This window comes from Triticum aestivum, chromosome 7B (genome assembly GCF_018294505.1).
Source record: "Triticum aestivum cultivar Chinese Spring chromosome 7B, IWGSC CS RefSeq v2.1, whole genome shotgun sequence".
Taxonomy (NCBI): Eukaryota; Viridiplantae; Streptophyta; class Magnoliopsida; order Poales; family Poaceae; genus Triticum; species Triticum aestivum.
This window is the reverse complement of record NC_057813.1, coordinates 739,322,415-739,338,878: the sequence shown is the minus strand read 5'-3', so window position 1 is coordinate 739,338,878 and position 16,464 is coordinate 739,322,415. Positions and strand designations below refer to the sequence as shown.

Sequence of the window (16,464 nt, the reverse complement as noted above, 5' to 3'; positions counted from 1 at the left end):
ATCACACAAGCGTGCATGATGTACCAAAGCATTTTTTTGATCCCAAAATCTTGCCGGTCCTCTCACAATAGCAAATTGGGCTTGCAAAATCCCAAATGCTCTCTCCACATCTTTTCTAGCCGCCGCCTGAGCATTGTGAAAATCAAGATTTTTCTTACCTTCCGGTTTTTTCAACGGCTTCACGAAGGTTTTCCACTTTGGATAGATGTTGGCGTTGTTCCTCGGACGACGGAGGCGCGCGGGCGCCGGCGGTACTAGGAGGGGATGGGCGGAAGCGCGGGCGCGCGGGGATAGGCCGGGGAAGCCTGAGACGGTCGCCGGGGTGCGCGGGCGGCGGCGGCGGCGCGGCCGGTCGGGGGTGGAAGCGCGAGAGGAAGAGCGGGCGCGAGCGCTCGAGTGTGCCGCGCGCTGTAGTGGGCGCCCGAAATACGCCGCGCGGGTAAGTGTTTTTGACCGCGCGCCCAACCCGTTTTAGCGCGCGTGCCATTTTTGCGCGCCCGCTGGAGCGCCCTGACGCGTTGCGAGCGCGCTAAAACGACCTATTTTACGGCGCGGCGCTAGTTTAGCGCGGCTGTTGGAGATGCTCTTATATATGGCAGAAAACACGACGATCGCGGGTGGTTGAAATATCAACTCTCCCTTTTGGAAAATATGCAAGGCTTCCATTTCTATAATTCTTGAATGTACATGTGCAAGAAAGTTACGTTCGTTGCAAAGTCATCCTAGTCAGTTGCTCACAAGTGTCGCCACACAACGATCTAATTGCACATAGAAATAATAAAACGACAGATTGAACTCTTTTGTAGTTGCAAGTCTTGACCATTTCGGAACTCATAATTTATTCTTCACGTAACACAATCATCTGTTCGGGACGCTACGATGAGCATCAAGCGGGGATGTACAGGGCACATTGACGACGAGGACAGGTCTATATGTCTCTTTGTTTTGCTGAGCACTGATATATCTATGTAATTTCCATATGTCCAATTTATAGTAAACATTTTAATATGGTCTCGACCAGGGGACAATAGCCTGCCCTTTCACCGGAAACTAGGCATGTATTATCGCTCGGATGTCAGCTAGCTCCACCCGAGAGGGCATCGACCAACGCGCCATCGGATGTGGCCACTCTAGATTTGGAAAGGGGGGCATCTAGGCTGCTGACACCTCTAGCCACCTAGGTTGCCTCGGACATGCCAGTCATCATCGTGCATCGATGCGGAGTCACCGCGCCTGGAGCCAAAGCATGCATAGCATGACAGCGGATGCCAAAGCCTGTGGAACCGAGCCTCGGGCACCACCTCCACCAAACGGGCATCACCACCATCACATCGCAACCTCCATCACCTGAGAGCGCCCTGGAAAAGGTCGTCGACCGCATCCCTTGCCTCCCATAGCGCACGTCGCTGCTAAGCAGATCTAGCCAACCGCCGCCGCAACGAACCGTGCCTGCCGCTTATGACCCAGGCGACCCACCACGCACTCCAACACCATCGTACCTTAGCCTGGAGACACAATCCTCTAGAAATTCCACTTGAGGGACGAGGAAGCCTCGTTGACGATGTCGCGTACCAGGCTTCTACCCGCCGCGTCCTCTGACAACGGTGATCAAAGAGGAGAGAGGTGGAGACCCGACGGCGGCGGTGAATAGGGTTCCCTCATGTCGCTCGCAGGAGCGGCAAGTTATCTTTGTGCGAGAGAGCAAAGCATTAGCCGAAGTTTGCTCAAGTAGGAAGTAGAGCATGTACAGTCGGGCGCCTCAACACCCCGGGCAGACGACTAGGTAAAAGCAAAAGAATTGACCGAAACAAGCGCATCAAACGTCCAGACTGGACGGCACCACTCATATCCGGCCATAATACGGGGAGGCCCAGGCGCGTCTGCCAAGTCGGACCCAGCCCGCGCTGGGTGGCCCACCCTACCCCACAAATACGGGGAGTAGTCGTTGTTAGTGTCGAGGCGACGCGCCGCCGGTCTCGTTCTACCCTTGACACGTAGTTTCATTACGGATTCATTTCTTAATTAATCCTTTTTTTTAAAAGTCGTCGATGAACGGCGAGTTTGGCTATCCGACCCCATATATATTTGACCCCAATCCGCTTCTCGGACCAAACCCTAGCCGCTCCCTCCACTCCGTTCCGCCGCCCAAGATGGCGTCCGGTGATCTCTGGCATGCCGGTGGGGCGGTGCCCAGGTCAGTACTGGTAGGGGCGGCGACGAGGCGTGGGAACGTTCCTAAAGTAGGAAGGAGTAGAGAGAGGATGCGGGTGGGACAAAGGTGCGTCCTTTTGTGCTCCATGCATCGGTATTGCATTGTAATCACGGCGATGGAGGAAGGAGACGATGTCGCAGACAGATGCGGATTGACGGAGGATCCGGCCGGCAGCAACGGGAGGGAGCAGGTGACCGACGGTGGGACAAAGGTGCATGCTGGGCTTAATTTTCCTCTTGAGCTTCGCCGCCGGCCTATATATGCTGCGAGCATCCTCTGCTCTTTCCCAACACATTCATCCAACAACCAACAACTCTGCTCTGCTTAACACACTGGAATCAATCTACCCAAGCTAGCTAGCTCATCTGATCGAGATGGAGCGGCGAGGAGGAGCGGCGGCGCCGTCGCTGGAGCTGCCGGGGTTCCGCTTCCACCCCACGGAGGAGGAGCTGCTGGAGTTCTACCTCAAGCACCACGTCACCAGCAGCAGCAAGAATCATCAGGTCAGGGCGCCGTTCGACATCATCCCCACGGTGCACCTGTACCGGCACGACCCCTGGGACCTCCCGGGGCTGGCCGCCATCGCCAGCGAGCGGGAGTGGTACTTCTTCGTGCCCCGCGACGGCGCCCGGAAGCACGCGGCGTCCGGCGGCGGCGGCGGCGGGCGCCCGAGCCGCACCACGGAGCGCGGGTTCTGGAAGGCCACGGGGTCCGACCGCGCCGTGCGCTGCGCCGCCGACCCCAAGCGCCTCGTCGGGCTCAAGAAGACGCTCGTCTACTACCAGGGCCGCGCGCCGCGGGGCACCAAGACCGACTGGGTCATGAACGAGTACCGGCTGCCCGACCTTGCCGGCGCCGGCGCCGGCGAGCAGCAGGACGTGGTGCTCTGCAAGGTGTACCGCAAGGCCGTCTCGCTCAAGGAGCTGGAGCAGCGGGTGGCCATGGAGGAGCTCGCGCGCGCGCGCTCCTCCCCGCCCACCGCCACGGCGTCCCGCTCCCTCTCCCACTGCAGCGCCGGCTCGCCCGACGTCTCGTCCGCCGCGTCGGAGCTCGGAGGTCGCCCACCACGAGGCCGCCGTGCAGCACCACGGGGTGAAGAAGGAGGAGGCCGTGGCGGTGGCGAGGCCGGAGGCGATGCGGCTGCCGCAGCTGGAGACGGCGAGGGGCGGCGGGGGCGGCGGGCTGGAGTGGATGCAGGACCCCTTCCTGACGCAGCTGAGGAGCCCCTGGATGGAGGGCCTCTGCTTGTCTCCCTACTACGGCGCCAGCGTCCTCAACTTCTAGTGTGGAACCAAAAAATTATTACTCCTACTAATCACTAGTAGTACATTAATCCATGGAGGAGCCATCTCAAAATTCAGAGAGAAAATGCAGCGGCCATTGAATCTGGCAACAGAAGCTGCTCTTGTGATGGAGTCTACTGGTTCTGGTTGGCATATGAAACTCAGCACTAGAAAAAAGGAATGGTGAAATTTCACTACTCTATTAACTAGTACTAGTTCAATGGAGTTTGCCCGTCCCTACTCCTAATGAACGAGTTGGTGAATCGTCTCCGCGGTTTATTTTCGTTGGTTTTTTTCGTCTCTCCTCCCACCACCCCCTCCCATCCTGCTCCGCGTTTTATTTTCGCTGGTTTTTTCGTCTCTCCTCCCACCACCCCCTCCCACCCTGGTCCATCGGTTTAGTTTTCTCTCTATTCTTTATTACAACCACAACTTTCCTAACGTATAACAAATCACGGATCTAAGAGCATCTCCAGCCGTTGGCCCCCCAGGGGGCGCCTAAAATCGCCGCCTGGGAGTGACCCGGCGCAAAAAATGGGCCTGGGGGCGAGTTGGCCCCCAGCCGCCGCCCCAGGGCCGGCCCCAAGCGCGGGGAAAAACGTGTAGCAAATTTAGGCTAAGTTCGGCTAAAACACATCAAATTTCGGCAAACTTGGGCTTATATTCGCCGATTTAAGTCGAGTAGTCGTCATTATATGTAAAAACTAATCAAAAAAACTTGTTGAAGGCCGAGAAGTCGCCATTGTCGCCGCCATCGTCGGTCTTCTCCTCCTTGACTCGGGCGCCCCTGCTGGACCCCTCCCCGGCTGGTGGTGACGGCGGTGGCGCATCGTCGTCGTCGTCGCTGTCGTCGATGATGACGACTCCTCCTTCGTCGCGGCCTCGGCGGCGCTGCGCGAAGCGCCGCAGGGCGGCGCACTGGCGCTCCCTCGCCATCTTTAGGGAGTCCTGGCGTGCCCATTCGAGGGCCGCGTAGTCGTCGAGCTCGACCTCGCCGTGCTCCACCTTCACCGGCGCCAACCCCGGCTCCGTCTTCACCGGCGCGAGACCCGGCTCCGTCTTCGGCTTGACGAAGCGCGGGGGAGGAGCCGACGAGGAGGCGCGCCGGCTGCCCTCGCTGATGACGATGCCGGCGCTGGGAGAGCGGCGGCCGAGCAGCGTCGGAGTGCCGGAGGATTGAGACGAAGAGCGTGACGAGGAGGAAGAGGAGGAGGAGCCGAACCTCCTTGGCGCCCATTGCCCGTCCCGTCGGCAGTGCGCCGGGCCGGCCGCCCTCGCCGGGGGGGTACACCAACGGAGGGTTGTTGTGAAAGTGCGTTATATCGACTAGAGGGGGGTTGAATAGGCGATTTTTATGAATTCTTCACTGAGGAATTTGCTGGAGAGAAAATTCCTAAATGAAGAACTACTTGCAGCGGAATAAGTACTCAGAAAGGAACATAACAGAACACATGCATAGTCATCATGATGAAATGAAGACAAGCGAGGAGTACAGAAAGCGTAAACACAGGATAACAAGGGAAGAAGACAGACTGACTGAAGAAATAGAGATGAGGAAATTGAGAAAGTCTTCAGTCAATGTCTTCAAACAGATATGAACAAGCACACAACAATCAACATGAGGAAATGAAAGGGTTGAGGAAATAGAACCAGTTAGCTTGGTGAAGACAATGATTTGGTAGACCAGTTCCAATTGCTGTCTCAGTTGTACATCTGGTTGGAGCGGCTGAGTATTTAAACTCGAGGACACCCAGTCCCGGACACACAGTCCTCATCGTATTCTCCTTGAGCTAAAGTCACACAGACCTCGCCCAATCACTCGTGGTAAGTCTTCAGGTGACTTCCGAACCTTCACAAACTCGGTCACTCGGCGATCCACAATTCCTCTTGGATGCTCTAGACCTTGACGCCTAACCGTCTCGAAGAAGCACAATCTTCAAAGGAAACAAGCATCGGATCCACGCAGGATCAATCTCTTCAGTGATGCTCAATCACTTGGGGTTTTGTAGGTTTGGGTTTGGGATTTCCTCACTTGATGATTTTCACTCAAAGTCCTCGGAGGATGGGTTGCTCTCAAATGACAAGTGTCAGTTTCTCTCGGAGCAGCCAACCAACTAGTGGTTGTAGGGGGCGGCTATTTATAGCCTAGGGAGCAACCCGACATGATAAGACATAAATGCCCTTGTCTGATATGACCGTTAGGTGGGTAGATATTTTGGGACAGCTGGCGCGTAGCACAGCAACGGTCGGAATATTTGGGGTTCGAATTCCTCAGGGCTATCATGTTCCTCACTTGGTAGGCAATCCGCACTAGTGAATTTCTAACTCTTCAGTTAGAACAAATTCCTCAGAGATCAGAAGAACTCCATCTCTGTCACTGAAGAATATGACTAAACCGTGCGAGATTTCCAATGGCTTCACTCGAAAGGATTGGTAGGTGTAGGATTTTGAGTTGAGCATCACATGGAAATTTTTCCTTAGTATTTCCTCGACCCCCTTTAACAGTACGGTGTTTCCTATGACTCAAGAAAGAGAAAAATGAAACTATGAAAACAAAAGTTTTCGCGCTTCATGTTCCTCGAATGAATACCAAGTCTTCAAGGTCACACCAATTTCTTCACTTTCAAAGTCTTCAGAATTACAAAGTCTTCAGTCGAAGAACTTCATTTTTAGGGGTTGACTTTTTCTGTAAATATCAAACTCCTCATAGACTTATAGACCTATGTAGACTCACAAACGCATCAGTCCCTTAACCTATAAGTCTTCAATACACCAAAATCACTAAGGGGCACTAGATGCACTTACAATCTCCCCCTTTTTGGTGATTGATGACAATATAGGTTAAGTTTTCAACGGGGATAATAATGTGAAGTGTAAATACCAATGTTTTGAATAGCGTGCTATTTAAAATAGCGTGGCCCTTCTCCAAATGCTATACAAGTTATAGCATGCTATAGCGTGCTATATTCAAAATAGCGTTTTTAAAAAAAAGCCAAATATATCCCAAAAAATAAGGATTTCAACATCTAATATTTTTTTCAGGAGCCATACATGCATAACTAATTAAGATGAACAACAATAACAATACAACATAGTAGTTTTATGATGAACTAGATGGAGAACATAACAATACAGCAGTCCATAGCGACACATGCGAAATTACTTGTCCAAAAAACTAGAAGGGCAACAACAACTGCCATAGGACGACAATAGTACAACATATCTGTTTAAAGATGAACTAGCCAACAAGGCAACAAGCCAACAAGTAAACAATACAATACAACGACAACTTGGAAATTATTCAGAATCACTCTCATTTGATGAACCAGATGGTGAATGCATGGCATCATCTTCCGATTCAGAAGAAGAACTAGCTGACTCCAACTCATCTTCACGAAAAACAGGGAGCAGTTTTTTCTTCTTCCGAGGGCGAGATTGGGACGCTCTCTTTCTTTTTGATGCACCAACTGCTCCTTGTGATGTTGATGCTGCAACTTCTACAACTTCATCAGGTTCATGAGGCACAATACCTGTGATCCACTCATTATCTTCATCTTCTACAACATCTACAAATGTGTGGTCCACAATCGGGTCCCTGTTTTTCATCTTTCTCTTTTGTTTGAGTTTGGAGTTGAACTTGATAAAAACAAGGTCTCTCATTTTATTATGAAGCAGCCTGTTGCGTTTCTTTGTGTGAATCTATAGGTAACAGCAACCAAGTAAGCAACATGGCAAGTTTGCAAGGAAACAAATATGTTATCACAGTAAGGAAGCAAGGAAATATATTCTACATCAAGGAAAGTTATACACTGTACAGCACAAACCAGCCATCAATTCATATCAAGCAACACGAACACCAGGATTGCGTACATTTACAACACGGACAACAGGACACTTCTATGAAGTTGAGAACAAATCAAGTTTGCTAGCATAACATAGGCAAATATTTTTCAAGGGCACTAATATGAGAAGTTGAGAACAGGATAAATTGTACTTCTTTCTTACCTGCTGAAAAACACTAAAATTCCTCTCACAAGCGGAGGAGCTGCATGTCAAACTCAAAATCCGCATCGCCAATACTCTGAGATTTGGTGAATCTGACCCATGACTGGACCACCATTGAGCTTCATTCAAAAGTATAAAACCATAGTTAATAAACCATTGTAAGATCAGATTTGAGAATTGATAAAAATGTGAATATGCACCTGGATCAAAGCTTTTGTTTCTCCGCTGCCTTTTGGCAATTTCTCTTCCAAATGTCCCCTGTTCCTTTCGATATTCCACAAGCTCATCATTGATTTTGTCTTGAAGGACAACATCTTCAACCATTTTTTCCATGCAAGTTACAAGCCCAGCTTCAAATGATCCATCTAACTCAATTTGCTTCTTGTTTTCATAGTAGTAGTATGGATTTAAGAAGTATCCAGCCCTATGTAGTGGCCCCTTCAACTTGCTGTCCCATCTTTTATCCACAATATCCAACACTTCCTGAAAACAAGATCCTTGTTCATTTTCAAACTTAGTTTTGATCTCTTGCTTTGCATCCAAAAAGGCGCGGTATATGAATCCCATAGCCGGTACATCGCTGTCCATCCTCCTGAGCAAATTAGCCAATGGCTCAAAGAACTCGACAGCAATGTCTACTCCTCTCCAAAAAGTTTCAGAGCGCACAGTTTTGCTAGCTTCATTTCCTTTAACCTTTTTTAAATATCCCATTTCATCAAGCTCATCTAATCTAAATAGTTTCTGGAGTTGTTTCTTGTTGTCCAGCATGCTTTTCAAGTTCAAGTATGCTGTAGCGAACCTTGTAATACCAGACCTAACCAAATCTTTACTAAGGAATTCCCTCATTAGGTTCAAAACCCTTGTGTGTGCATAAAGGAAAACCGTCACAGCTCTAGCTTTTGTAATGGTGGAGTCAACTGATGGCAGCTTCCCAATGTCCTCTAGCATCAGATCTATACAGTGGGCAGCACAACCATTCCAAAATACCTTGGGGCGCTTTGCGTTCAGCAACTTAGATGCTGCTTGATTCACACTTGCATTATCAGTCACTACTTGAACTACATGTTTCTCCCCAATCTCTTCTATGCAATGATCTACAAGATCAAAGATGTACTTACCATTTTTTTTAGCAGCTGAACAATCCACAGAATCAAGAAAAACTACACCATAAGCACTATGAACCACCAAGTTCATTACCCCTCTTCCTCTTATGTCTGTCCATGCATCTGTCATGATTGTACATCCAGTGAGCTCCCAATGTTCCTTGTGTGCCTTGAAGGAATCCTTCACTCTCTTCTTCCTCTTCTTCAAGTATGGCCCACCCATTTCATAAGGACTAGGACCATCTAGGTCTTTGCCGTATTGTCCAATTGACTCAAGCATAAGGTCAAAGCTTGGAAGTGTGACTGCATTGAAGGGAATGCATGCTTCATAGAAGAATTGGCAGATGTACTCACAAGCACGAATCCTTTTTTGTTCTCTTCTCCCAGTTGTTAGCTTTAATTGGATATTATCAGCAGCTTTTTCCTTCCTTGCAGCAATAGCCTCTTTGGGTGTCAATTTGCAGAACTTTTCCATAGGGCCACTTGAGGATTTAGACGTTGTGCCACGCGCTGACTTCAGCACAAGAACAAAATTGTTTGTTCCATCTGAGTCACTAGCACCTTCCCCCTCTGAGTGGCTCAAGTCCACTTCACATCTCCTTCTCTTCTGCTTTGTAACCTTCATTGCCTTTTTCTCACCCTTCCTTGTCAAATACTCAACAATTTCATCCCTTACATCAGCAGGCACTTTTGTGCAAGGTAGAACACCGGAATTCGGAATGTTTCCAAGGTGGAACTTGATCCGAGTAATACCATTGGTGTACAGATTATTACAATAGATGCACCTAAGTGAATTCTTCTTGTTTTCATCCGGGCAAATGCAATATTTCCATCCTGGGTCTTTTGATTTCGCATTCGCAATGGCAGCTTGTCCATGGGCTGTTGATGCTGTGCTTGACACGCCGAGGCCTACAATCAGACAATGAACACAACAAGAAACATAAGTAATTCATCACTCAGTCAGTAAGAAACAGTATGAAGTACAAAACTCTTCTACACTAACTGCAAGAACAAAACTGCAGTATAGTGTTCATAATCCCATCTGTAGTATAGTGTGAGCCAAGGAGTAGTAACTAAAATCAGGATGAACAAAACTGCACATGACTACAGAAGTACAGAACTACACATTCAGACTACACTACAGAGAAGAGAGATCTGTCCATCTAGGCATCTACACATCGGCCGCTGCCTAGCAGAACGGCCTACACCCGAGGCCTAGTCCCACAACGAGAGAACCCATCTCCAGATCCAGTCCCGTCACGACGCCGGCGGACTCTAGCCCTACCGCCGCCCGAGGAGACCCTGTGCACGCAAGGCCGCGGCGGCGGCGGCGGCGACACCTGTGCGCGCGCAATGGGTGTGCGGACGGTGGTGCTCTTCTCACATCCCGGCGAGTTGGTTCTACGGAAGAGAGAGAGAGAGAGAGAGAGAGAGAGAGAGAGAGAGAGAGAGAGAGAGAGAGAGCTCTCACCTGGCTGAGTCGCCGGCGCCGACGGTGTGGCTGACATGGACGCGGTAGCTACTCGAGTTGGGGTCACCGCCGCCGCTACAAGCTATCGACGTGAAATTTGGGAGGGGATTGCCAGTGCGTGGTGTTGTAGTCTGATGCCCGATGGCTAGGTTAGGTCAAGAGAAAGTTTTGGGCCGATTCCCCAATGGGCTATTGAGCCTGCTGTCTGTCCAACAGCCTAGATGACCCTGTTTTGGTCCATTCCACGCTAAAACGTATAATGTTTTTTTCGCTAAAACGCCAAAATAGCACGCTATAGCGTGTTTAGCGTCGTAGCGAGCAAATGTGCTCAAACGTAACGTGAGCCTCCCAAATATGCTATAGCGACGCTAAAACGCCGAAATAGCGCGCTATTCATTTCATTGGTAAATACTGATATTGAGGAATTTGATTGCAAGATATAGAAGAACTCCACCTGAAGATGTGTATAATAAGGAATTTGCTTTTGAAGCAATGCACACTTGAAGAGTATAATCATGAAGATCTACCCCTATATCTTGTAAGTCATACACGCATTTGATATATAATATGAGTAATTTGAAATACATGATGAAATATGGTGACTGATGTATTTCAGCATGCGTGCATTAAAATTTATGAGGAATAAGCATGCAGAAGAACACAACAAAAGTATCAAGCCACCATAGAGTTTAAGATTACAACTCGATTCAGCAAAGTCATCAGAAGAACGAGAGTTGTAACTTAGCAAAAAAACACCCATATATAGACCCGCTTGAAGACTAACTCAAATTTCTCCCCCTTTATCATCGAATGACCAAAAGGGTTGAAACTGAGGACTAACGCCCCTGGAGAATTTCATGATGATGATGGAGGAGCGCCAGCGTTGTCAGGGTCTTGAGTCGTTGTAGGGCCTGCTGCGGTGTCGTCCAAATCTTCATGCTCGTCTGTGGTGCGTGATGAAGAATATGAGCTGGCTACCAAGGAAGGAACCTTGACCTTCTTGAATTTCTTTGGTGGAGGTGCTGACCAGTCAAAGTCTTCCTTGAAGCCCATTTGCTTCAGATCTTCTTCACCATATAGATGTGACAGAATAGCCCAGGTGCGATCAAACACTTCATGGAGGTAGTAGTGATTTTTCTTCACTACATTATGTGTAGAGGTCATGTTGTGAAGAATAGAGCCAAACTGACGCTTAACCCATTTGTGATTCCGATCGACCTTCTGGTGAAGACTTATAAGAAGTTCTCGGCCAGTCATCACATGAGGAGCAGTAGCTTGAGGACTTGACTTTGGAGCATTGGCAGCAGAATCATGTGTGGCAGAGTCATCATTGTTGGAATAGGATGCAGCTTTGCGGAATTGACCATCTAATGGACGAATGCCTTCATCGATCACAGCAGGTGACTTGCCCTTCTCATCAGATGAGGAAATAGTCCGCTTGAGGACTTCAATTGGGGGCAAGTAGCTGCCATGGTTAAGAGTATCAGCCTTATAGTTGAGTGCAGTCCTTGATCTGAGGAATCTCATGATCCATGGTGCGTAAGGCTTCAGCTCAAATGGTGAAAGTGCAACATTTGCAAGAGTCCTCATGAAGAAATCATGGTAATTGATAGGAATACCATGCATGATGTTGAAGAGCATATTCTTCATCATCCCCACAATTTCTTCATCTGAAGAATCATGTCCTTTGATTGGACTGATAGTTTTCGTCAGAATGCGATATATGGTTCTGGGCACATACAGCAAAACCTTCACGAGGAATTTGGTCCTTTGAGCTTGTCCAGGCTTCAGCGGCTTCATAAGAACTTGCATATAATGATCAGTAAGTTCAGGTTCATCATACAGACAGCGTGCGCCTTCTGGTGGAGGACTGATTGGCAAGGCACGAAGCAATTCAGAGGCTGGTGCCTTGTAGTGAGTGTTTTCAGTCATCCAGTCCAAAACCCAAGAGTTGACGTTAGCAGCGTTGCCTGTGATATGCAAAGTTGCGTAGAACTGAAGAATAAGCTCTTCATTCCAATCAATGATGTCAGTGCAGAAATTTAGCAAGCCTGCATCATGAAGCATACTAAGAACCGGCGTGAAGCAAGGCATAGATTCCATGTCCACGTGAGGAATGTGCTCATGATCGAAGATTTTGTCCTTGTCAAAGAGAACTGAGGAATAGAAGTTTGCCTGGCTGGCAGTCCAGAAATGCTTCCTTCTAAGACGAGCATTGTCATAGGCGTTGGATTCAATGAAGAATACGTGCTCGCCGAAGAAATCATCAGCCTTGAATTTTGGCTTCTTGGAGAAGGGATTCTTTGGCTTTGGCTGAGGAGTGTTAGTGATTTGCAGTATCACCTCAGGAATCGCAATCTAAGGTTCCTCATGCTGAGGAATTTCAGTTTCTTCTACATGGCAGCCTGAGGCATCTCTTCTTCATTCAAATTTTCATCAGCGCTAGTGGCTGGAATTTCTTCATGGACGGACGTGGTTGCACGATGTTCATCAGAGTCCACACGTACTTCTGTAGTGACGGGGGACTGAGGAACAGCTTGGAGAGGAGTGAACAATGGAGAATTGGGGTGCTGACTTTCCCAAAAGTCATCATTCAGCACAGGAGTGGTACACCCAATGTACACATCCTCATCTTCAAGTTCTTCAACACCCGCCTCTTCAGCAGTGAATTGAGGCACATGTGAGGAAATCACTAGGGTTGAAGGGATCTCATCCACTTCAATTTCTTCGTCCAACTGCTCTGTAGAAGCAGCAGATGGAGTTTCTTCATCAGATTCCTCGGGAATCTCATATTCTTCACCATAAGGAACAAGGTCCTTTGATGGCATTGATGAGACGGGAACGGCATCAATTGGATTGTCAATTGAACTGATCAGAGCCTTCATCTTCTTCGGAGCTGAAGAATTTGATGAAGCTGATGCCTTTCTTTTCTTCATCGCTGCACGTTCTGCAGCCTTGGTCTTCTTCACATCAAGAGCAGATGGAAGGATAGGAGTTGGTGTAGGCGCAGGAGGTGCATTTTCTTCAGGCGCAACTGTTGCAGTCGCCCTGACTTGTTCACTTTCCTCAGGCACATCACTAGTGGATGCCCTGGCAATATCATCAGCGGCTGGAGTGGAGTCATAAGCCCTGGTATTCTCACTTTCTTCAGCAGCCATACTGACATCAGCAGTGCTGGCATGTTCCTCGGTGGGCTGAGCAGTTTCTTTAGCTTGAGGAATTTCAACCTGCACCGGAGTAGTGGCAGTTGAAGAGAAAGTCTTCGCCAGATTGACGAAGCGAACCTTTGCTCTGTTCCAATTAGCATGATAGCGATCGAACTCATCACTCAACTTCTTGATCTCAGCTTGCACATCAATGAGTTGTTCTGGAGTGAGAGTGAGGACATTGTCCTTGAGGAAGCGCTATTTCTTGTATTGTGCTTTCTTCAGCCTTCTTCCTTCTTCATATTTCCACTTTTCTTCCTCAATGAAGTGAGTGAGGACATGACTTTGACCAGGAGTGAGGTTCATCTCCGGCAAAGGTGTAGTGGGGTCCTTGTGCCATAAGTCAATGAAGTCAAGGATCAACTTGGGATCCAGAAGTAGTGGCACATTGCTGCCTTTGGCTCTAGCGGCCCTGGCTTGCCTGTCTCTGATGATTTCAGCAAGTTCATCATCATCCGCCTCATCATCATTAGAGGGCACTTGGAAAGCGACTTGCTTCTTGTGAGGACTTGGTCGAATACCTCGTCCAGCAGTGGCCTTTTTCTTCAGCAGTGAGGGACCAGCTGAGGAAGGTCGAGAAGCTGAGGAGCTTGCAGATGCTCCTAAGGCAGTAGAGAAGCCTTGAGTCCTTTGGCACGTGGCAAGATGCAGAGGCGCCGAAGATTTTGTAGGAGCAGTCGAAGACTTTGTCGGAGGTACTGAGGACTTTGGAGGAGGAGCATACTGAGAAATTGGCCGTGAGGGCTGTGAAGAATCTGTCCGTGAGGGCATTGAAGAAGAAGCACTGGACTTGTGGGCAGGCTTCTTTGGCATAGCCTTCCTGGTCTTACTACCAGAGGCCTCAGCAACATTAGCAGCAGCAGCAGAGTCTTCATTGAATTTCCTCACTGCCTCTTTTGCTTTCTTGGCTAGTTTGGCATGGAGCCTAGCCCATTCAGCAGCATAGTCCTCACCTCGTTTGAGGCTGGTGGGATCTGCCAGTTGACCAGGCCTCAATGGAGGTCTTGAGCATGGAGGGTTGAGCGCGAATTTCTTCATGTACTTGGGAGTAACATATTTGTACTCTCTCCATTCTCGTGCCCATCTCCTCTCAATACGTTGTATGCGCACTTTGCACTGATTCTTGTCATCCTTGCCAAACTTTGCCTCATATGGAGTGCAGTATCCAGCATATATATCCTCAGGGATTTCAAACGATGTGTTGACCTCAGGCCTTTTTCCTCCCTTTTGTGGCTTCTTGTCAGCCATTTTCTTCAGCTGAGGATTAACAACTGAAGTTTCTAAAGATGTATGCAACTTTTCTTCGAGGAACGCTGTAAATGAGTTAAGTTGATGAGAACCTAGTGATTCAGCAGCGGACATTTGTACCTGTGAACAGAGTATAGTTGCGAGGAATTTCGAGAGGTCATATGCGTTCTCAGAAGATTTTCAAAAAGAAGGTTTAAGGAATTTGACCGACGAGTCTTGAAGAATTCTGCTAAGTGTTCTTTATCTTAGGTTCCAGAGTTGTACAGATTTGAAAATCCACACAATTGAGGAATCTTGAAGAAAATCATTGCTTAGAGAAACGAATCAAGAACAGATAACATGTGAGGTGTTTTAGTGTGTGAAGATTTGAAGAATAAACACCTTTGAAGATTTTTAGGAAATCACATGAATCAAAGTGGGCAATAAAAGTAACTTTTAATTACCCAAAGTGAAGAACACGACGAACTGGGAAGTGGTAAGGTGAAGTTCGTCCGTTCAGATCTTCCACGCCCTAACTCGGCGGAGGAAGACAACTACGGCGGCGGCGGAGTGAAGAAATCCGCAACCGGCGCGAGTACGACGACGACGAGGTCGAGGCAGTGAAGCTCTTCCTCACCGGCGATGATGAAGTAGCGGCGGGGCTAGGGTTTGGGAAGCTCGAGCGGGTGAGAGAGGTCGAGAAGAGTAAAAGTGATGTGAGGAGAAGACAAGGATATTTATAGCGGCAGTGAAAAACTATGCGCCCGAGGATTTCGGATGAACGTGCCCCTGGCTCTTCTCATTCACGTGACATGTGTCACCCACTTACTGTGAGGTGGCGATCGTGTAGGATCATGGGTGAATAGATAAGTATTTGTCGTGAGAAGCGGAACGGTTTGAGCGGCAAAGCCGAAAATTTAGATAAGATAAGTTTTAAGTTACCGTTCGCAATTTCTTCAGGAGTCAAGGACACAGTGAATATTTTGAACGAGTTTCAAATCAGAACGCATATGAAGAATTTGTGAATAGACTGGGTTGAGTTTAGCATAGAGGGGGAAGGGTCCGATCACATTCACTTAGCGAAAAAGTCAACTTGAAGAATTAGCAATAAGTGAATGTTGGAGAGAACATAAACTCATATATATATATATATATATATATATATATATATATATATATATATATATATATTCAACTGAAGACAAACGACGGAAATAGTGAAGACATTGCAAGTTGAAGAATTTGAAAAACTGAGGAATTTCAAAAACAAAAAAAACTCAAATTTGAAGATTTTGAACTTTTGTGGTGGCATATCCCACCGTATAAGAAAGTTGGCTTCAAACACCGCGTATAATTGTCGTAGGGCTCTGAGAGTCAATTTCTTCATTAATTTCTTCACACTTAGAGGGTTAGTCTTCATTGATTGAAGAAAAATGTTACTTCGTGTGTTGCGCATCTAAGTCATCAAGTCAGCATAAGTGTTAGGATGAGTGTCCATTTCAGAGAACATTCGAAGATTCTAGGATATTTAGCTCACACCGCAACTTGCTAAATCTCTTCTCATCCAAGGGCTTAGTGAAAATATCAGCCAGCTGATCTTCAGTAATTGCATGGTAGATGGAGATATCGCCCTTCAACACATGATCGTGAAGAAAATGATGACGAATCTGGATGTGCTTTGTCTTCGAGTGCTAAACTGGGTTGCATGAGATCTTGATAGCGCTCTCATTGTCGCAGTAGAGAGGCACATTCTTCACATTGATGTCATAGTCCTTGAGTGTTTGCTTCATCCATAGTAATTGAGCACAACATGATCCAGCAACAATGTACTCAGCTTCTGCAGTGGAGAGAGATACGTAGTTTTGTTTCTTCGAGGACCAACAGACCAAAGATCGTCCGAGGAAATGGCATGTGCCTGGCGCTGACGTGGTCCACGCGATCGCCAGCATAGTCAGAG

General features: G+C 48.0%; 2 protein-coding genes across 2 annotated transcripts; one reads left to right on the top strand and one right to left on the bottom strand.

Annotated features, from left to right (window-relative positions):
* The first annotated feature begins 2,443 nt into the window (after nt 1-2,443).
* Nucleotides 2,444-3,720, top strand: LOC123161949 (NAC domain-containing protein 22-like). The gene has a single exon (XM_044579756.1). It carries the CDS (start codon nt 2,587-2,589, stop codon nt 3,532-3,534), a length of 948 nt encoding a protein of 315 aa, XP_044435691.1. The 5' UTR covers nt 2,444-2,586; the 3' UTR covers nt 3,535-3,720.
* Nucleotides 3,721-6,624: 2,904 nt separating this feature from the next.
* Nucleotides 6,625-10,144, bottom strand: LOC123158688 (uncharacterized). Its single transcript, XM_044576586.1, has 4 exons — nt 10,075-10,144; nt 7,701-9,512; nt 7,501-7,619; nt 6,625-7,194 (listed from the first exon to the last, which is right to left on the bottom strand). Exons 1-4 carry the CDS (start codon nt 10,109-10,111, stop codon nt 6,793-6,795), a joined length of 2,370 nt encoding a protein of 789 aa, XP_044432521.1. The 5' UTR covers nt 10,112-10,144; the 3' UTR covers nt 6,625-6,792.
* Between the last annotated feature and the right edge of the window lie 6,320 nt (nt 10,145-16,464).

Bases quoted from the DNA above. Each gene is read 5' to 3' on its own strand.
- LOC123158688 (XM_044576586.1), bottom strand. From the start codon at position 10,111: ATGTCAGCCACACCGTCGGCGCCGGCGACTCAGCCAG. The intron at 7,620-7,700 runs GTGCATATTCAC...TTTTGAATGAAG, and splicing joins AAACAAAAGCTTTGATCCAG to CTCAATGGTGGTCCAGTCAT. The intron at 7,195-7,500 runs GTAAGAAAGAAG...TGTTACCTATAG, and splicing joins ATTTTAGTGTTTTTCAGCAG to ATTCACACAAAGAAACGCAA.
- LOC123161949 (XM_044579756.1), top strand. From the start codon at position 2,587: ATGGAGCGGCGAGGAGGAGCGGCGGCGCCGTCGCTGGAGCTGCCGGGG.